This window comes from Solanum dulcamara, chromosome 12 (assembly GCF_947179165.1).
Source record: "Solanum dulcamara chromosome 12, daSolDulc1.2, whole genome shotgun sequence".
NCBI lineage: Eukaryota > Viridiplantae > Streptophyta > Magnoliopsida > Solanales > Solanaceae > Solanum > Solanum dulcamara.
The window spans coordinates 5678496-5701052 of record NC_077248.1 but is presented as its reverse complement, the minus strand read 5'-3'; the positions used below and the strand labels follow the sequence as shown (position 1 = coordinate 5701052).

The 22557-nt window shown below is 34.0% G+C and overlaps 3 protein-coding genes across 12 annotated transcripts; 1 reads left to right on the top strand and 2 right to left on the bottom strand.

Moving 5' to 3' along the window:
- The first annotated feature begins 5394 nt into the window (after nt 1-5394).
- LOC129876757 (probable E3 ubiquitin-protein ligase LOG2) lies at nt 5395-8547 on the top strand. The gene is made up of 3 exons (XM_055952254.1): nt 5395-5906; nt 7314-7812; nt 8169-8547. Exons 1-3 carry the CDS (start codon nt 5572-5574, stop codon nt 8283-8285), a joined length of 951 nt encoding a protein of 316 aa, XP_055808229.1. The 5' UTR covers nt 5395-5571; the 3' UTR covers nt 8286-8547.
- A 744-nt stretch (nt 8548-9291) lies between these two features.
- Nucleotides 9292-10159, bottom strand: LOC129877348 (fasciclin-like arabinogalactan protein 12). The gene has a single exon (XM_055952840.1). The coding sequence runs from the start codon at nt 10126-10128 to the stop codon at nt 9316-9318; it is 813 nt and encodes a 270-aa protein (XP_055808815.1). The 5' UTR covers nt 10129-10159; the 3' UTR covers nt 9292-9315.
- Nucleotides 10160-11712: 1553 nt separating this feature from the next.
- On the bottom strand, nt 11713-22345 carry LOC129876077 (pentatricopeptide repeat-containing protein At2g32630-like). Of its 10 annotated transcripts, none has more exons than XR_008763291.1 (8): nt 19885-22345; nt 19574-19776; nt 16364-16397; nt 16147-16262; nt 14847-14961; nt 13679-13767; nt 12414-12955; nt 11713-12002 (listed from the first exon to the last, which is right to left on the bottom strand). XR_008763291.1 is itself a non-coding variant. In XM_055951383.1 (3 exons), exons 1-3 carry the CDS (start codon nt 22137-22139, stop codon nt 13576-13578), a joined length of 2289 nt encoding a protein of 762 aa, XP_055807358.1. In that variant the 5' UTR covers nt 22140-22345; the 3' UTR covers nt 11713-13575. The 10 variants fall into 10 exon arrangements, 1 of the variants encoding a protein (XP_055807358.1); XR_008763293.1 differs by having other exon boundaries at nt 12445-12955; XR_008763292.1 differs by having other exon boundaries at nt 11713-12632; nt 12872-12955.
- Between the last annotated feature and the right edge of the window lie 212 nt (nt 22346-22557).

Sequence of the window (22557 nt, the reverse complement as noted above, 5' to 3'; positions counted from 1 at the left end):
GACACAAACAAACTCCTTGCCTACTGTGACTCAGGTTGGGAAGCCTGCCAGAGACCAGAAGGTCTGTTACTAAATATCTAGTTAAGTTTGGTGGAGTACTAATCTCTTGGAAGTCAAAAAAATAAGAGACAGTATCTAGGAGCTCAGCTGAGGTTGAGTTCAGAAGCATGGCCAATTGTGTAGCTGAAGTTACTTGGCTGATCAATTTGTTCAAGGAACTTGGAGTTCACATTGAGTTGCCTGTGAAAATGATTTGTGATAGCAAGGCTGCAATCCAGATTGCAACAAATCTCGTCTTCCATGAAAGGACAAAACACATAGATATAGATTGTCACTTTGTAAGAGAAAAAATATGTCAAAGAATGCTGAAAACTGAGTTCATTCACACTAAAGATCAACTTGCTGATTTGCTTACTAAAAGTCTTGGTAAAGCTCAACATCAACTGTTGGTGAGTAGGCTTCGAGTTATGGATTTGTTCAAACCATGAGTTTAAGGGGGAGTGTTAACCATAGTGTAAAGTTGGCAAGCTACCATGGTTAGATGATGTGACATAGTTTGTTAGAAGTTAGTTAGTCTATATGTGCTCTATAAATTCAGCTCTTTAGAAGGTGTATAATGTATGTTGTAACGAGCTTTCTTACTTTCTGAATACACAATCTCTTTCTTTCTGCATCTTCTTCTTCTCTGTATATTCTCCTTTCTTCCGCTAGTATTCAAGCTCCATTAATGGAGTTATCATCTTGTCGCAAATTGTTAGAGAAAACATATAATTATTTTATGACCATTTTTTTATTGATTAAATCGAAAATCGAACAGTTAAGAAGCAAAAATCAATAAACCGTAAATCGATAAAAAATATCGTATTGGATTGGTTATTGGTTTAGCATATTTAAAAATCAAAAACGGATAAATCGAACCAAACCTACCGATGCACACTCCTAACTGCAAGGCCCATTCGGGGGTGACACTCACAATAAAATTTTCTCTATATTTATAGCTCGAACTCGAGACCTCTGATTAAAAATGAAACACTATCACCACTGGTTTGATGTAGTATTCACTTTTTAGTGTGGACGGTCATGTATGTAGCCTTCCCGCTCCCCTCCAATTTCACCGCTGGCGCAAATTTGTCCAAATGTTTTTCGAAATTACCTAGGCATTTGACCATAGCAATTAAACATTTTTTATTTTATTTGAAATTTTTTTGAAAATAAAAATAATTATTTGATTATACTTAATTTTTGTAATAAATGTTGAAATGTTTGAATATTTTTGTTGAAGTACATAAAATATGATTTATATCTTCTAATTTTTAAAAACGAGTAAAATTATTTTATTTAATGATTTACTTAAAACATATCATCAAATGTGATCTAAAAGATAATATCTCATAATGAATGGCATAATTTCATAAAGTGAATCTCATATAAATTTTTTAAGTACAAATAAATTGTTTCACTAATTCAAAAATATCATAATATTTGAATTCTAGAATTTGAAAAATATCAAAAAATTCTTTTCACTTTATTCACTGTAAATCACTCAAAAAAATGATTAATTTGTATTCATAATTAAAAATAATTTTAATCTTTAATTATCATTTCACCTTTTTTCTTTTAAATTTATAAATTTCATGACCAAACAAACCCTAAAATATAATAAAATAAAATTTATTGATTTGAATGAAACAGGGACAAATTTAGACGTGTTTTTTTTTATTAATGACAAAATCAATCTCACAACAAACAAAGCAGCTGATTCTCTTTGTTATTAATTAGGTATGATTTAGTTATTTATATATTAATTATTTCAATTTCTGTCTAACATAAAATAGTACATAATTTCCTCATAACTTGTACATGCATTAGTTTTGTAGATTTTTAAATTATAAACGAAATATTGTATTAGTTTTATACATGCATGACTTACCTTCTAACCATATATCAAACGTGATATATATTACTTATACAAAACTTAATACTTGCATAATTAATCTCCAAATCAACTACTAATGACCCCTTAGTAATTTCTGAGTTTAAAAGACCATGAATTGAGCTTATCTACAAGGCCCGACTCAAATGGTATAATTTTTAGAAAATATCTGCATATATCATTTCTGAAAATGTTTGTGAAAGGTGTTTGAATAAGTAGCTTTTATTTATTTATTATTATTAATTGGTTTGTGAGTGGAATAAGGAATTCAAAATGAAGAATAGAAGTAAAGTGCATGGGTTGCCATGGGTGGTTTTCATAACCCATTTGGGAAAAGGAGTAGTTGAAGCTGTTAATAGTAGAATCTGAATAAGCTTAAGTCATTGACGGCCTTTTAAAGTTGTCCGTATATTTTACTTAGACACATTAATTAGAATTAGTATCTATTAAGCGCCTAAATGGCTAAATCATTTAAAAAGTGTACCTATTAAATATAAAATACTGATGTGGCAAAAGACGTATTTTTTACTTCCGTTTGGCGCGTGAAAAAATCTGAAACAATGTTTTATTTTTATTTTTATTTTTATTTTTATTTTTATTTTTATTTTTTTCAAAAAAAACTTACACTTTTTCTTCTTGATACTTGGCATTGTAAATAACTTTTAAAAAAAATTAAATATTTTTTTAAATAATAAATCTTAATCTCAAAAAGAAAAAGCACCCCATCCCCTTCAAAAAAATCCTCTTCTTCACTAAATTTGAGTTTTCAAAGAGAGCTGCGCTTTGTCTCCATTTTTTGATTTTTATTTGTTTCTATTCTATTTATTTTCAATATTTATTAAAAGATAAAAAATGAATCAACTAATTGAATTTGCAAGAAGAAAGGAGAATTATTTTTTTTGAATATCTGAGTGAAAAAAGTTAGCCAACGTTCGTTCATCTCCATTTTCGGCTACCTTCGAATAAATATCATCACTCAAATTAAAATGTAAATTCACTAAACTTATCAAAAATAATATCAGATGATTCGATAAACTTAATTTGGATCCTCTAGATTTCTCTTTGCAGTCGATTTCAAGATGATTAACCATTGGTAAACTTCCTTTCTTCATCACTCTTGTATCAGTGTCTTTGAATATCTTTCTCTCACATAATAGGAATGAAAAATAATTTTAAAAAAAATTGAATCTCCAAACAATTTGCAAAGAAATTGGAGCTTGTGGTTTGAGAAAAAAAATATTGCTGGGAAGACGACGAAGAAGAAAGGGGGTTGGGTAGTATGGGCCGAGTAAAATGTGTTGTCATTTTCATTTATTCTTTAAAAATAATTTTCATTTTTAGCATAAATTTATTTATAAAATAATTTTTGGGGCCTAGTGCCACATGTCATCTTTTAGTTAGTCATTTTGCCACGTCATAGAGTGTATATCAGACATACTTTACTTATTTTGTTGATTATCGAAAAATGTCTAATAGGAACAAGTTTTGATTCATTAAAAGTGTTCAATAGGTAATAGTCCTAGTTGAGGTATCTAAGTGAAATATGAAGACAACTTTAAGGATCCGTCGATGACTTAAGCCATCTGAATAAGTCTAATTTGTATGCAAGCGTTTGGAGATGTGATTTTATTTCGTGATTCAAAATTAGGAGATAAAATTAGCATTTGGACATGCAATTTTATTTCATGATTTCAAATCATGAAATGAAATTCCAAGTTTTTTGAAAAACTTGATTTTGAAATTTTATATTATGATTTCGCATTTTTCAAATACAAAAATTGACCCACAAATTTATATTTTGAAGAAAAAAAAACATCATTTATATCTACCAATCATTTGTTTCATATGTAAACCAAATTTATACATAGTTGATATAATTACTCTTATCAACCTTTAAATTAACCATTTATATATGATACAACCATTACTCTCACCAACCAAATTTATAATTGATATTATTACTCTTGTCAACCTTTAAATCATTTATATTAGATATAATCATTACTCTTATCAACCAAATTTATAGTTGATATTATTACTCTAACCAACCTTTTAAATCATTTATATCGAGAAATATATGTTCAACATGAGAAAATCATTCGTACCATGTGAGGAAATTATATTAAAGAGTAGTACACTACAACTTAGGTTTAGTTTTACTATTCTATTGAATTAAACTTCGATCAATAAATATTGTAGTATTTTTTTTTAACGTTTGTTATTAACTTTTACTTCTTTGGTAAGATTGTATAAAGGATGAGACAATTTTGATAGTTTTCACAATTTATGAAATTCTTATGTTTATGAGCTAAAAATACAATTTAAAAATTTAAATTGCATGTTCAAATAAGATTTCAACTTTTTTGTTTTCTTTTTTTTCATTTTTTTTTCAATCTAATGCATTTCTTCAAAAATTGAAAATGTGGAAAATAATAGAAACCTATTTTTTCTTTTGGTAACTGAAGAAAAGTTAAAGTTAAAAGACAACAAATCAAATATTATATCATGCAATTGCATACAAAGAAAATAAACGAGACTGATGCGGCAAAGCAAAAGTTAATTTATTTAATTTGAATATTTTTCTTTCATAAAGTTTCTGAAAATATGTTGTCGTAACTGAATATTAACGAAAATAGCAGAATTAAAGATGGTTGGTTCAGCTGAATTTAAGTAATTTTTAAGTACAAGTACTTAAAGAATATTTGTTAAGTGCTTAAATTGAATTTAGAAATAAAAAGATAAAAATATTGAAGCTGAAAATAAGTCATTGATATATTGAATTAAAAAAATATCGAAAAACAACTTATCTGTTAAAATAACTAAAACGTCTTTAAAATTGTTAGTTAATATTAATAATAACTTATTATCCAACATTTTAATAATATCAAACCAACTCGAAACACAAATAATAGTGTTAAGCTAAGTCAAAACTCGAATTAGTTTGTGTTTTCATTCACTCTAGTATATAAATTGATTAGATAAAATTATTTTAAATAAATATAAATTATTTATTTAAATAGCATACAATAATCAATAACCTAAGCAAGAAAAAAAAAAATCCTCCGTGGCTACAGATCCAAAATTGACAAGCAAATTCATAGATAGGGATAACAAAAAGAAGAGCTTTTTTCTTCCCTTCTATTTCTATTTTATTTTGTAAGACAAATTTATAAAATAAAATGAAGTTTTTGTGCCATAAATTAAAAAAAATTAAAGTAAAGATTCACATAATTATTGTTGATTATGTCTGAGGGAGTATATTTTAGGCATGATATATCAATATGTTTTTTAAATTGATTTTATTTAATATTTATATTTTTTAATTTATATTTATATTTAAATTTATATAAAATTAAACAAACACACGTCTCCTGACATAATATAAATTAATAGAAAATTTTCCCTCCATATACAAATGAACATACATACCTCCTCAATTTCATCTCCCTTCTTGTCTAGAAAAATACCATTTGTTTTTTACCCTTAATTTTTGCTAATTTGGTAAATTCACATTGGATTTCTGTTGATTTCTTCATTGTCCCGCAAAAAAGGAAGTAAAGGGTGTCCAAAACTGTAAAAATCTCTCTTTCATGGTGTGATCAGAGACAAAAATTTGAGTTTTTAGTTTCATATTTGAGATGGGAAATGCTGAAAGCAGGGGCCGGCGACGAAGCAACAGTCGGAGGAGCCATCCACCGCCGCCATCTCAACCGGAGATAAACGACAGCAGGTATGTATTTGCGGCGGCAACACCGTATCTTTCTCGATTCCCACATGGACCGTCGTATTATCAGTACCCGGGGTACTATCCGCCGCCACCCGCAATGCCAGCGCCATATGTGGTGCATCAAAAAGCAGTGACAATACGTAATGATGTTAACCTGAAGAAGGAGACTTTAAGGATTGAGCCTGATGAGGAGAATCCGGGCAAGTTCCTTGTTGCTTTCACTTTCGATGCCACCGTTTCTGGAAGGTATTGCTCTGTTTTTTTTTTTTTGGGTAAGAATTTGTGCTTTTTAAGGTTCATTTGGTACCAGGACTAAATTATACTGTGATTTAGTCACGGATAAAATTTATACTGCATTTGGATGACCGTATAAAAGGACCCCATATTGTTTTTCTTTCACTATGTGCATTTGTTGAGTATTAGAATGGAACTGGATTTAGAACATAATGAAAATAGTAGGTTTATATAATACCCCATTTCTCCTATAAGATTAATGATTCATACATGATTTTGTAGCATACTCTCTATGTGGGAATGTAGTGTAATACGGTAGTTTGTCTTGTTTTTTTTTTGTCATTTTAATCAGTATATGTGACTTGAGTATGTTAAAATTTTGAACTTCCTTGACATATACTATATGATTTGGTTAACACAATTCATTTGCTGATTTGCCTTAAATTGTATGACGTTACTGTCTTAGTTTTCTTGACATAGATATGATATTGTCATAGTTCATTTTCTGGGATTCCCTTACATATTGCGTCGTGTAGATACTTGGTAGTTCTTGAAAGTTATCAGTCTAACAAATTTATCTGTGAGTTATTGATATTCCAACATTTCATCATTCAAAATCTTTAATCAGCAGCCCTTATATGCTCTTGAAATAATGAGATATTTTTTTGCTGCAAGTCATATAATCTCAAATCCTTGGACAAGTGGGTAGTTTAGTCTATTTGGAGAACAGTGTGGCCTCATGGTATTCTGCATGTGAATAAGTTTTTTATTTTTTTATTTTGAGCATGTGAATAGGCTTGTGGCTTAAGTGGGAGTTCAGAATTACTTGGGTTGATTTTTTGAAGTGAATCCTATTTAACATAGTTGTTCAGAGGTTGAGTAGTAGCTGGAAACCAGTTTACGATGGTGCTCTATATTTTTGTAAGAAGCTTTGCTTTCCTTTGTGATGCTAAAGAGTGTAATTGATAAGAATTGTTTATAAGAGTATCCTGCTTCTTGTTTAGAAGCATCAAATTTTAAAGAGGCTGTTGATATCTGAATCAGACCCTCTTATAGCTATACCCGATGTGGTGAGGAAGAGAGGAAAAAGGCCCATATCATTTCTTTGAGATACGAAGTATTAAGAGGTTTATGTATTCAGTAGACTTTTTATCATTCAAAAAAGTTTACTTTACTAGTACTAATTACTTCTGAAAGTTACTTCATTGCTTATTTGTCTGCTACCTAGGAATGATTCCAGATACGCTCGCAGTTTTCTGAACACTTGCATAGAAATTTAATCAGCGCTTTGTCTTTTTTCATTCTTTGGAAATCTTACTCGTTAATGAGTTCTAGTCATTTGTATGGTTCTTCAAGTAGCACTTGCAATTTGTTTTACTAGTGAAATGTTAAAGTGGTTTTTTCTTTAATCTATTGCAGCTTGACTGTCATTTTCTTTGGAAAAGAAGGTGAAGATTGTTTGTTGACACCTATGAAAGAAAGCTTACTTCCACCAATAACTGTTGAATTTCAACAAGGTTTATCCCAGAAGTTTAGGCAACCCTCAGGAACTGGCATTGATCTTTCGATGTTTGATGAAGCAGTATCCTCCAAAGATGGTGATGTAGATGTATATCCATTAGCGATGAAAGCAGAGGCAATCCCAGGTAGTGAAAGTGTATCAGAGGATGGGAATGCAGCATCTGGGTCCACAAATTCCCAGCTTACTCTAGCAGTTTTTGGAAAGGATAAAGGTGAATACCATGTTAGGGTGGTGAAGCAAATACTTTGGGTCAATGGCATGAGATATGAATTACACGAGATTTATGGGATTGGCGATTCAATTGATAATGACTTTGATGGAAATGATCCTGGGAAAGAATGTGTGATATGCCTTTCTGAACCTCGGGACACAACTTTACTTCCATGTCGACACATGGTATGGCTTTAACCTTTCATAACCCTTGCTACTGAGGTGCTGGTCTGAATACATGTGCAACTCTCTTATATGCTTTGTTGTAATGATTTATCTTACAGTTTATTTAGCTTCTGTTGCAACAATTTTTCACTAATACAATTTGAATAATTCTTCCCCTCCCTATTCCCTTTCTTTTGCTAGTAGACTATCCATGGTTCAAAATGTCAACACAATATTGTGTATCTAGCATTAAATAAAATATGCATCAGTTTCGTTGTGCTTGATAAACATTTATTGATCGAAGATGTTTTGTTTATCTTGTTTATCGGTGCAATACTATTATATGCCACAAATATTGAGTATTTTCCTTGATGCAGTGCATGTGTAGTGGTTGTGCAAAAGTCTTGAGGATCCAGACAAATAGGTGTCCTATTTGTCGGCAGCCAGTTGAGCAACTTCTGGAGATCAAAGTCAGCGAAGGTGTTGAACAGTAGATATAGGAAGAGTTGCTACTACACTCTTGTATAATGATCTTTCTGTTTACACTGTAATCCTCTCATTTTCTGATTTAGTTTTTAAGTTGGTTTTTCCTTTTGTCTTGTACTTCCTAGATTAGATAATCCAACAGCTATGCTCTTAAAGTTTCCAGTGGTTGGATGAAGTGCATATTCTGATCATTAGATCAAAAAATGCTGCAAGTTTGATTCACTTTGTTTAACCGTCTTTTAATTAAAACTATGCAGTGCTTTGGTTGAATACTTGAGTTCCTCTTTTTATTACCTACTATATGGTGTGTTTGGCTTTTCTAGGATCTCTGATATAAATTTCTCTTTTCTTTTCAAATTTCATGAGCACCTTCGGTGTGCTGGTATTGGGTGAAACAAATAGGTTCATGGATTTTTATAGTTTAATTAAGGATCACCATGGTGAGTGGTAGAATGGATAGGATCACTCCACCCTTAACCAAGGTCTCGAGTTCAGGTTTCTAGGAATGGAGAAATCCCTGGTAGTGAGCGCTTCCTTTATTGGGCCCTATGCAGTCGTGAATCCAGATTATTCAGACCAATAGATTTCAGATATTAGATGGATAAACCACAAAAAAAAAAAGTGTAGTCAGGCCTTGCTTCTTGTGTTTTTCTTTTCCATGTCTTTTGTCCTTGCTGGCATTTTGAAAACAGATCAATGTTTTTATTGGGAATTAAGTTGGTTAAGTTAGGGATATGGTGCTAAATAATCCTTACCTAAAGCCACTTCTTGTGTCTTTGCCTAGACATCGTCATCTCTCATTGGGTTTAGCTGAATAGTAGTGGAAAAAAGAACAAAAAATAATAAAAGAAGACTTAAGCAGAGGAATTGAGCTGCTTTACCCATATCTTGTAATTGATGTTCAAATTCTTTTGAAAGATGACATAATATGCAACATTGAAACATGCTTGAGTACACACTGAAAATTAACATCTTATTAAGCAACACTTAAATGTACACAAGATTACGCCCCAATCATGCAGACATGTGTACGACTTCTTAACTCATATACACAAAGCAAACAGAGAAGAAGAAAAAACAGCTGGGATAGACCATTCGCTGAAGCATGTGGGGAAGAAGAGAAGTGGCACCAGACGGAACAACATTAACAGAGGAAGAATCCGAGGAAGGATTGTCCTTGTTTGGCTTCGATGGTGCTGGAGCAGGTGCTGGTGGTAATGGTGGGACAAAGAATTGCAATGGAAGCAGTACTTTATCCACTTGGTAAATAGCTAATTGATTGTCAGTGTAAATTGTACTGGACACACTTGCATTCACAATCCCAGTTGTTATGTTCACTGTTGTTCCATTGGTGGTTATATTGATGGGGAATTCACGATTGGTGGTTCCTCCGGCTTGTGTGTGTAAAGGGTTGCTAGCCGTTTGGAACTGTGACAGGGAGAAATATGATGGGAGGATATGGAATTTTACCAATTCAGCTTTCCGCTGATCACTGAGAGAGTTGAGGGTGCCAGTTTTCAGGTTCAAGAAAGCACCATCCGATGGAACAAACATTGTTATGCTGTTGGAGTTGTTTAGTAATGAGGTGATTTCGCCAACTTCTTGAGTGATTTGTAACAACTTGATGAACGTCGAATATGATCCAGCTTTTCCAAGGATTTTTATCACGTTTGGTGGACCAGGTGGTCCTGGAGCTGGAGCAGAGGCTACAATTGGGGGCAATATTGGGGCCGGAGGAGAAGAAATAACTGGTGGCATTGGAGCTATAGCAGGTGCTTGAGCCAAATTGCAAGTGAGTTGAAGCAAGAAGAAGAACAAGAAAAGTAAAGATGACACTAAGTTGTAAGTCATTTTTTTCTTTCTTGATTAAGCTTAATTTGAAGATGTCTGATGATGGATGGAGAAGGAGAATGTACACCAGTTATATAGTGAGTGAGCTGGGGATGGGTTTCTTGCTCTAAAATAATTAAGAAAAAATAAAAAGATGTGATAACAGATTTGAGGGATAAAGGTTTGTGGGATATTGGGATGAAAGAAATTGTTAGGTGCAAAGGTGCAATATAAGGTGAGCTGAGAATAATATGTTGTGTACTGTTAATGCAGCTGCTAGCTTGCTTAAAGGGACAAAAAAATAGCTAGGGAAATGAAGTAAATTCCTTTCTGTACACCATTTAGTTTATCTTCTGTGATTTGAAATAGATAAAATACTTGAGGAAAAATATTTCACGTTCCTATTTTTGCTTTATGTGTCAGGTATCTGAAGCCTACTAACTCAATTATCCACATTCACTCAGCATAGGATCTACTAAAGAGAGAAGCGCTCTTTGCCCGTAGCTTCTCCATTCCTAGGTCTAGAACTCGAGATTTCTGATTAAAGGTGAAAATTCCACCATAATTCTTAGTGGTAATATTTTCAAGTTTGTATAATGGCTGCATAGGTTACAGGACAATCATAAATGATTACTCATGGATTTGTGGGACAAGAAGCTAATTTAGTTGCATCTGCACTGGTCACAATCGAAAATATTTTGGTACAGCTGACAATAATGTAATGTAAGATAACAAATGATAATCCACCAAAATATTGGTAGTGTAATCTGCTATCTATTTGCAATGTCATCCATTATCAGCAGATGAGCTAAAATTTTCAGGAGGATGTGATAATGATGCTGTGTTTTATCAATCTGGGTTAGTAAAGCATCGATATCACATTTTTCTGCTTATACTTAATTACGCTTCAATTCCAAACAAGTCAAAATTGATATACCAATTTGTGTTGTCCATGTTGCTTCGTTTAAGTCCATTTCTCTTCACGTTTTGTACCCTAACTAGGACAGAACAAGTGTTTTACTTATTTGTAATTCTTGCTGGTCGACTGTAAAATTGGTGGCCTGATCTAATTAGAAGATGAAAGGGAAGAGAGAAAAGTCTCCTCTTCCCTTTGTATGTGACAAAATACAAGTCCTACCAAATATCCACTTCTGTACAGTTCTCCCATGATGAATTTGGCTGGAATTTTAAATTCAACACAGTTTTGATAACCAGGAAATTCCCGAGAGCCAGCTCACTCTTTTTTTTTAAAAAAAACAATGGGGGTAGGGGAAATGGGAAGGGAATTACCATGTGGGCAATCGAATCCTCACCAATAAGGTACGAATTCAAGTAGCCAACCAGCTGAGCTAGCTCATTCGTGAAAATAGTGAAATATGTTTTCTTCTTGAGGAAAGATGAGGAATAGTTATTACTGAAATCATGTAAACAAGTAGTAATATAGAATGGACAAAAAAATGGGTACTTGATATGCACTCTTTTCACCTCTGGGCTTCTGAATTTCTATTCGATAAAGTAATAATCTGCTATCTGCTACAGAATGTATTCAGCCTAGACAGCATAAATGAACCTATTATAGATCCAAATAAGGGGTCCATCGCTGTGTTCAATCAACAATAACTTAATATTTCATGCACATACATATAATATCAATAGCCGTCATATGAGTTTCTTAGTTGTCCAACAACAAAAAACAACTATGCTTAATCCCAAGCTAGTTGGAGTTTCTTAGTTATGACAAATTCCATGGGCAGCATGTATTAGCATTTAGCAAGGCTAGAAACTGTATCCAATAACAGGAAATACTCCTTCAAAGTGGAATATATACAAGCTGCCCTGCTCCACCAATCGATTTAATCCTCCTCCTCCTCTCATTCATGAACCCGGAAAAGAATCTGCAAAGAGAGGTAAAAGATACTCAGACAAATAGCAGTATGTCCAAAAGGCAACATTCTTTTCTCACCTCACTATGAAAGCAAAATAGTAACAAGGTGCAAATGGGAAAGGGAAGTAACAGAGAAAAAAGATTAAAAGTATATTCAAGAAAAGAGCATCTCATACTTCAAAATATATTAGCATATTGGCGTACACATTGAAGCAAACTGTAAAGTGCCACAATCATCATGAGTTCTTTATCAAACTAAAGAATTGTAAAAATGAAATTCCAAAAGATTATAGAAAGATCTTAACCAAAGAAGTTTTTGACAAACAGAACCTCATGCTTCATTTTTTTCAAGAGTTATAGACAGCTTCAGAAGGGATTATGAAAGTAGAATATCAGAAACACGTACAAGAAAGTCACATACCAGTTTATCGCTTGTATGATAAAATACATACCCAATGCTGCTATAAATCAGCAGAGAGTGTAGGCAACTTTGACGAGTGCGCTTGTGTCAAAACGCAAGTCAAGGAACAAAGATCATCACCATATTAACTTATTAACAATTGGACTGGGTGCTGCATATATATTGTGCCTCAGAAGCCACAATGGTGAGAGTTGCCATATGACATCTTTTCTTTCACCCCTAATATTAGAACACACTGCATTATCTGAAAAGTCTTTACCATAATCTGGTACAAGAAACACCTCTCACAACATTCTCTTTTTCTTCTTCCTTGTGAGGATAACTGACCACTAATATCACACGATTGTTGCACAAGAGTGATCCAACTTCTAAACCACTATAGCTTTTGGTTAAAGCTTACGCCTGGTATAGATTAACATTAAAACTAGGCCACTCAGCCAAAAAGAAAGAGATGTTACCTACAAACTCGTCATCATCCACCAGCATCTCCATGGTGACACACTTCTTTCTTCGGGTTCTTCCATTCTCAAGAGAATATTGCACTGGAAACAAAGGAAGCAACATAGCTTAAAACTAGCAAAATATTTTGAACCAAATGCCTCCAAAGTTTAAGATAATACACTAAGCAGTGGTTTTCTCATCATGACTGCGAAAGTAAACAGAACTTATCTTCTAACACCATAACCTAACCCACTCTAGGTCTTTCATGTTGCGGTGTAGTCAAAGGCGCACTTAAGCCTGAAGCGAGGCTCAAAACGTGTTGAGCGCTTCGTCTCGCTTTATGTGCGCTTCAGTGTGGTCATCAAGGTTCCAAGGCAAACTTTTCCTTGCCAACGAGTCTCTTCTGAAGAAGTGACACTAAACAATTGATATTTCACTTTATCATAGTTTTTTCAATTTCTTTAGTCATATATTTGTCATTCACATTTATAATTATTAGTCTTCGACTAAACCCATATATTTGTATTTTTTTGTCCCTTAGCGCCTTTTTTCATTAAAGCCCACACTTTATTAGCGCTTTGCACTTCAAGCCCCAACAGAATCTTAGAGCTTTTTTGCGTTTTTCGCCTTTAATAACACTGTCATGCTGATACAAAAACAGAAGGCTGTTACACTGTACAGTCCTCCGAATACTTACAGATACATTAGCCTGATTATCCTCTCATAAGGTCATTGTGCTAAAATCATAAGAGGAATCAAGCAGCTTAAAATTGCCTATCTGAGCAATGCTTTGCTCTGTCGTGAATTTTATGTAAATATCAAACCTTGAGATTATGGCGGACCATGTCCAAGGACAACATAAGATCTGCATTAACAAGCAACAAGCCAGGCACATGGAATATCTGAGAATGTCCTGCAATATATTGAACAATCTGTTATATCTCCAATTACCTAAATCTGATTAACTTGAAGTTTACAATTAAAAGTTCCTAGAACAACTTCACACACTAAATAAACATCAGCCATGAAGAATGCCCACAAGAGCAGAATATGCGCTAGCATCAGGTGTAAGGCCTGCCTCTATCATCCCATCATATAATCTGAAGGCTTCGTCTGATCTGCCCTCTTTCGATAAGCCAGAAATCATTGCTGTGTAAGTCACCACATTTGGTACTAAACCTTCTCTAGGCATCTCATTGAAAAGTTTCAGGGCATCATCTATGTTTCCTGATATGCATTCCGCATGTACAAGTGAGGTGTATGTATAGAGATCAGGCTTCAGGCCCCTACAAAATATTCCTAAATAAAGCATAACAATTTCCAAAATATACAACAATGTTTAATACATTCCCAAAGGCCTAAAGTATATATATTTTTTTCTCAGCTTCCTTTAATTTCTCTGTTTCTAACTTCAACTCCATTCTATCACTTCGTCATTAAGAACAAAATCGTGAGGCACCACCCCAGTTATACACTCCCTTTGTTTGACAAACCCCTTATTGATTTTGAACTTCATTCACAAAAGAACTAGACTTTTCAAGGTAAAGGAGCCGAGCAACAGAATGCGGCTGCCTAGACACCGAAATATTATAGAGGATGGGATAGTTTTGGAAAGATAAGGTTGGATTTGAATAAAGGGCAAATTACACCTAGTGGCCATTCGGCCAAAATAATAATCAAAAAAATGGTCATTCACTGTATAAGCACGTATAGTCAATGTATATTTCATATATAGTCCAGCTATATTTAATTTTTAAGTGTATCATAATATATATTTAGTATATAGCTCATGTATAAGTAATTTATATTTTATAGTCAGTATATATTCGTTGTATATTTTCTATGATTTTGACTATTTTTTATATAAATAAAATATGATTATATTTGTTGCAAACTAATTAGTTTATTGTATATATTTGAAATTGCCCCTCGAATAAATGCAGTATCGCCATGCTCTACTTCCTCTTTCAGTTCTTTCAACATTGTATTCACCTTTTCAGGTATCTCAGCATCTTCATCAACACATCCTTCTTTTCTACAATCTCTTCAGTGTTTACAGTTCCCCGTGCCACTCAACTGTAATTGATCTTCTTTCTGTACTCTTTATCTGAAAAGGTTAACATGAACACTAGTATCAGTTTTGATGCTATATTTGTAACAACTAGCAACACTAATGGTAGGCAGCTCGTGCTAGATTCTCATGGTCTAATGTTGAACAGTTATCAGCAAAGCTGAAAACTAAACTCAGCCACTAAAATCAAGCACTTTACAACAACATACCCAGTGAATTCAAGCAGCTTGAAGAAGAGAAAAACTCAATAGCATTATAAAGATTCTTTCTTATTAAGGTGTTGTGAATTATCGTTTGCTTCATTTTTATGCCCAACTACCCTGAAACTGCACTGGCAGCATTTCAAAAATCCTACTTCTGGCTCGCTATGCTACGCTCTTTAACAGCTTTGCAACACGGACACCATTGAGATTTGATGTATTGCTGATTTCTGTACCACAAAGGGGAGAGGAAAAGAGTGCGCACACAAACTAATTAGCAAGATGAATAGTAAATTTACACCACTATAAGAATAAATAAGAGCAAGCATTTCATTCACCAAAGCCTCCAATAGTGAACTTAACCAGCCCAGCCTATTCATTCAAAACCGAACTTTTCATCCCAGGTCAACCAAAACATTTCATCATGCTGCTATTTCTAGTTGTTAAAATCTCAAAGGCCGCCAAAAAGTGGTTGAGAGCAGAAAATTATTTTTTATTCAACAGCATTTCGAGCAAAACATAAATAATTAAGAAGTCAATATTACCATATTATTGATTATTCATCTAAGTTACTCAGACTCTTCATTTTTTTGGTGCCTCACCCATTCGAATGGGTGTGGGTGTGGGTGTGGGACCCATACCGGATTTGGTCAACCAATTTGGGTACTTTGACCAAAATCAACAAAGAAATTTGGGACAGACATAATGATTTGTATAATAAAAACAAAAGCTAAGGTGATATTGAAGCAAATGGAATAGCTTGTATAAAAATTTCTATGATAGTCCTTTTTGTTTTTGTTTCCTTCTGAGATTCTCCTCTTGATCAATAATTTCTCCACGAAATACCTTGTATAATGTGTCATAATTTAGACATATAAGTCTATTTTTAGATATTTGAATTAATTTTAGCCGAACCGTATCGGACACATGCACCCGAGTCCGAGCAACTTAATTATTATTCATCAACATTGTGCAATTGTCCTCACAATTTATTTTTTTTAAAAAGAGGAAAGTTGGTGACCTGAGGAAAACGAGGAATGTAGGAGGGAGTTCACAGTACTCCACTGATGATCGAGCACATGCAGCTAAAATGGTCTTCATATGAGTGCCAGAAAATGTCCTTGAAGGTACTGTAGACTGCATCAGAGGACATAATATATTCAGAATTTAATATGTCACAGCTGTAACTTCGAGAAAAAAAGAAGAGATAAACTAGAAAGGTGTAAAAGAGAATATACCTAAGTCATAAACATTCATGGTCACTCAGTTTATCTGTAATACAAATTTTTGAGAGGAGATATAGATTTAGATTTGCTCACTGAAATCAATCAAACAATATGAAAAAAGATTTTTTAAAAAAAATAGCATAGTTATCTGGTTCTTCAATATTTGACAGATGAAACAGAATGCTAAACTTTACAGAAATCCCTAGTTTATGCAGACATGTAATAATTCCGTGGAGTAATGTATCAATAGATAGAGGGATCATCCTAGTGCAATGTAGCCTACATAATCTAGTATGTAAGCTATATCCTAATTTTTCAAGTACTTTAAGGAAATGGCCTGAACTTTGGAGTTACTGGAGTAATTTAAACTATGTGTAGCCCGTATAAAGATCAAGCAAAAAATGAAACCATATTAAAGGATTAAATTCAACGCAAATGGAGTATCGAGAGAAAATTCAGGACTTACCTCAGTATATAGCCACAGATTGAAGGTTTATTTTAATAATGGCAGAAGGAGATATCTGAATATTTACTTAAATAATCACACTGAAGTCTAGGCAAGGTCGTGCAGGACAACAATGGTTTAAAAAAAGAACATATCACAAAAGTCATACTAAAAGCTGATTCCAAGGGGAATGGTTTGTTCCCTTGGAAGATCTCATCTTTAGTGAAAGACATTATTCGATTAGGAAATGAGATGCAATTAGTTCCGTTTATAAATTCTGATAAGGCAATGCACTAGAAGATGTTCTAGCTAACAATGTCGTTGATGCTCAATAATATGTTTCATTTATGTCATTTTGCTACTCAGGCGGCAAAACTGAAGTTCCCATTCTATCAGATTTAGAATATTGAAATGAAGCCAGACTTTCATTTGGGTAATCTTCTGTTCTTGTAGGAGTCTTATGTAACACAAAAGTAGAGTGGTTATCTCCTCTACATGCTAGATGTTACATATAGGTAGGATATACATGTATCACCAAGGTTGGAAAATGGTGAAGGTATATCATCGGGTACTGCAATTAAAAGAACGAGAAGATAATTACTTACGACATGGAGAATGGAACTCTTAAGGATCACCTATATGGCTCAGACCTTCCAAATTTGAATTTGGACACAGAGGCTTGAGATTCGCATAGGATCAGAGGACTTCATTATCTTCATACTTTTCAGAAGGCAATTATCCACTTTGATGTCAAATCTCCAAACTTATTGCTTGATAAAAATCTCAGAGCTAAAGTTTTTGATTTTGGACTATCAAGAATTGGTCCAGAAATTGATCAAACAAGTGTCAGTCTGGCTTACTGCAGCGAAAGGATGTTTCTTATTACTTGATCCAGAGTATTTCACAAGACAACAATTAACTGAGAAATCTGTGGCAGGCCTGTTTTGATCCATCTCTTCCCAAAGGAATGGTAAATTTGGTTGAATTGGTGTCCAATTGGGTAAGGATAGGACAGGACAGTTGGGAATAGTTGTCGATCCTCGTATTGTAGGCAAGATAAGACTAGAGTCTTTGCTAAATTTTGCAAAGACTGCAAAAAAAAATGCTTGTTCTGGTGTAAATTGACCCACCATGCGAGAAGTTGTGTCACTGGGAATATGCATTGGAACTCCGTGAAAAAGATAAAAGAACAAGGCATCCCCCAAACAAAGAAACAAGTTTAAAATATACTGAAAAGGAATTAATGCAGCATCTGAAAAACCGGTAGAACATCAGCCTTATAACTTGGCCATAGAGCAGAACATTGGTTAATAAGATAAATGCTACCCTTTCTCAGTAAAACAACTAAACAAGAAGATCCAAATACGAAAATCACTCATCTGGAACACTGAGAAATAATTCATTAAAACGTTATAAAATGATATTTACTCCAAAATCTCGTGCACATTGAGATTTTCATTTCTTTTATCCAAAATGATATGATGAAGTTGTAGAATTGTTCTCCTGGCGAGCTGCGAGGGGATTGATCCTGACGGCTGAGAATTCGAGGAGAGAGGAGGATTAAATGTGTCAGTTGGTGCTTTATGTGTAATGTTCAGGAGAAGACGTGAATCAGCTTCTTATACATTGTCAGGTAACTTCTTGTTTGCGGTGGGAAGTTCAAGGATGGTTTGGTCTTCAAGGTGTGATGCCGGGCTTGGTTTAAGAAGTTACATACAGCTGGACCTTTAGAAGACGGAAAAGACGACACAGGGGATGAATGTTGCTCCACTTGCAATTACGTGGACCATATGTAAAGAGAAAAATGGGAAAGCTTTTGAGGGAATAGGGAAGGGACTTTGTACACCTGAGGCATAGTCTTTTATCCCTTATTTCTTTTTTGGTGCACCCATGAGGTCCCTATAAGCATAGGAAATTTGGTGTTGTTTGTAGAAAAAAAAACCATATTGTTTCGGTAAGATTTTCTCTTTTTTTGGGTATACTTCTTTGCATACAGGCGAATGATGCCTTCTTTAAATAAAATTTGTTTACTTCATCAAAAATTGATATGACGAAGCTGTGAAACGAGCTTATAAGGAAATATAGCAAGTCTCTATTAACCAGTTCTGTCAAATTGTATCTAATTGAAAAAGTTATGTCAAAGAGAGTGAAAGGCAAAAAAATGTGATCTAAATGTTCACATACGGGTTAAAAGTGGCAGAAAACCATGTCAGAATCTTCATTTGTTAGAGACTGTCAAACAACATACCAGGCCCAAAGCTTTTAACAGACTGCAATACTGCTGGTTTCTAATAATATTATTTTTTTTCACCCCGGTATTAGAACATGCTGTATAATCTGGGAACCATCAACTACTATAAGAAGTCCATCTCACTTTGTTTTTCTTCTTCCTCCTAGTGAGGGTAACTAACCATAAATCAGATGACCACCGTAAAAAAGTGAATCTCCAGAGTAACACACTTCTTTTGTTCTGGTTCTTCCATTTTCAAGAGAATAATGTACTGGAGGACCTAGGAAGCAATACTGCTTTAAGAACAAACATGTAGAGGAACATTTTGAACCAAATGCCTCAAAAGTTGAAATTACAAACTAAGCAAGTGATATTCCCATCATGACTTCGTAATGAACAACATTTATCTTTAAAGACCACAGTTATTTAATCTCATGGTTGATATTTCACGTTGATTCAAATATTTATTTATATTTTGATAAAGGTAACAGTAAATTGATTCAAATAATAGTAAGTTGCTATATTCTAATGTCATCTGAATACTTACAGATGTCATAGGGCTATATATCTCCAGTCTTCTCAGATCATTGTCTAAATGAAGGAAATCAAGCAGCTTAAATCTGAGCAGCAGTTTTGCTCTTTCTTGGGTCTCAAAGCGATATCAACTTTGAGATTATGGCAGACAATGTCCAACGACAACACTAAGATCTGCAATAACAAGCTAGGCACACTGAATTTCTGCAGGATGTCCTGCACCATATAATTCATTTTGCTCAAGTAAAACATTATGAAGAAGTGCTAAACAATCTGTATGCCTCCAATTAGCTAAGTCTGACTTACATGAAGTTAACGACTTACAAGTTAGTATATCCACAAGTGCAGGGTATGTAAGAACACTGAGTGTTAGACCTGCCTCTATCATCTGATTGTAATATCTGAAGGCTTCATTTGATCAGCCCTCTTTTGATAGGCGAGAAATCATCGTTGTGTAATTCACCACATCCGGAACTAAACCAATTGTAGGAATCTCGATGAAAAGCTTCAAAGCAGCATCTACCTTTCCTGATATGCATTCCCGATGTATATAAGAGGTGCATGTATAGACATCTCGGACATCATGACAATCCTTAAACCTTCTTTCATCGTACCTTTCTCACAATAACCATCTTCAGGGCATTGTAACTAATTGTGTTAGGCTTAAATCCCTTAGTTTCCATCTCAATAAGTAACTTTATTGCTTTAGCAATACTTCCCACCTTGCAACAACCATCTATCAGGGCAGTGTACGTTACCGTGTTAGGCTTAACTCCCTTAGTTTCCATCTCAATAAGTACCTTTTCTGCTTTAGCAGGATTTCGCAACTTGCAATAGCCATCTATCAGGGCAGTGTACGTTACCGTGTTAGGCTTAACTCCCTTAGTTTCCATCTCAATAAGTACTTTTATTGCTTTAGCAATATTTCCCACCTTGCAACAACCATCTATCAGGGCAGTGTACGTTACCGTGTTAGGTTTAAGTCCCTTAGTTTCCATCTCAATAAGTACCTTTTCTGCTTTAGCAGGATTTCGCAACTTGCAATAACCATCTATCAGGGCAGTGTACGTTACTGTGTTAGGCTTAACTCCCTTAGTTCCAATCTCACTAAATACCCTTTTTGCTTCAATGAAATTTCCCTGCTTGCAATAACCGTCTATCAGGGCACATGCATTGCATGCTGTTGCGTTAGGCTTAACTCCCTTAGCTTCCATCACTCTAAGTATCCTTTTTGCATCAACAATTTTTCCCAGCTTGCAATAACCATCTACCAGTGTAGTGTACGTTGCCGTGTTAGGCTTAATTCCCTTAGTTTCCATCTCAATAAGTGCCCTTTTTGCTTCCGCAAAATTTCCCTGCTTGCAATAAATATCGATCAAAGTTGTATAACTAACTGTATCTGGGGCTACACCTCGATCCACCATCGAGAGCAACAACCTTTTTGCTTCATCATGCAAATCTAGCTTACGCAGGCCCGTAGCAATTATATTGTAAGCATTTGCATCAGGCTGATATCCTTTGCCCTTCATAATTCTCTGTAGCCTCAGTGCTTCATCCACATTACCCTGCTTACAGTAACCATCCATCATTGTATTAAACATGACTCGGTCTATTTCAATTCCCTTGCTTTGCATCTCATTAAGCAAAGCTTCAGCTTTTTGCATTAGTCCAGTCTTGCAGAAGCCATTTATCAAAGCTCCATATGCGTGACCATCAGGAATGAGGCCTCTCTCCACCATTTCTACAAACGTTGAAAATGCCTTCATAACATTACCTAACTTACTATAACCACTAATCATGGAGGTGCATAAATGAACATTTGGCTCTATGCCCTTCTCTTCTATTTCCCTAAGCAACCTCTCAATCTCTTCAAGATCGCCAAAAGTTGAATATCCTTTAATCAAAAGAGTATAACTTGTCAAATTGAGATTGAAACCATCCTTCTCCATTTTCCTCAAAATCTCATTTACAGCCACAAAATCTTGTGTCTTCATATATGCTTGTACTAATATGTTATAAGTGTAATCACTTGGATACACCCCTTTAATAGTCATTTCATCCATGAGCTTTCTTGCCTCACAAACCTCCCCCATTTTACACAATCCATCAATTACCAGCGTCATCGAATAAACTGTAATTTTCACATCAAACTCAACCATCTTGTGGAAAAATTCTAACAACGAGTCATGTCGCCTTTGCCTCCTCATAGCAAGCAAGTAAACCATACAAGCTCTATCATCAATTTTAAAGCCCCCCCTTTTTATATAATCAAAAACCTCTAGAGCTTCATTAAACCTCATATTGACAACATAAACACTAAATAACATATTAAACATCTTCCCCATAACCTTATGTTTTACATGATTCTCACTCAACAAAGAAGCTATTTTTGAAACTGGTTTCCTCAGACCATCAGAAACAACAACAGCATTCAATATATTCTCAGCTTCATCAAACTCCCTGGATTTTAACAAGTCTAAAACCAAGGATAAATGGGTTTCAAGATTGAGACTTTGCTGGAGTTTGAAGAAATTTGAGCAAAATTGTTTTACAGGTTTGTAAAACTTTTGAGTCGACATTTAAGGACAACTCAAATTTTTATAATGAAAATTTCATTTTTAAAATTTCGGAATATAGATTACCTCAATTAATGATGAGTGGAGATAGATGCCATTTTTTCCGGCGATTTTTCGGCAGGTCTCTGCTTAGCTGAACAAATTAATAAAGGGGTAATTTGGTGCTTTTATGGGAACTTGGAGGAGACAAATTGGTATATTTTGTTCCCGTTTGTATCCACAATTAAGAAATTAAATCAGTTTTGAATATGTAATTTGGTATCGTGATTTAGCTTATTTATTTATATTATGTAAAAAGATTATATCAAATAATAACTAATTATTATTATTATTGGTTAGTGGGTATTATATTAATGAGTTTTTATGAAATTAATAGTATATGAAAGTTTGTAATCACAAATATTTAGTTATATAAGGAATA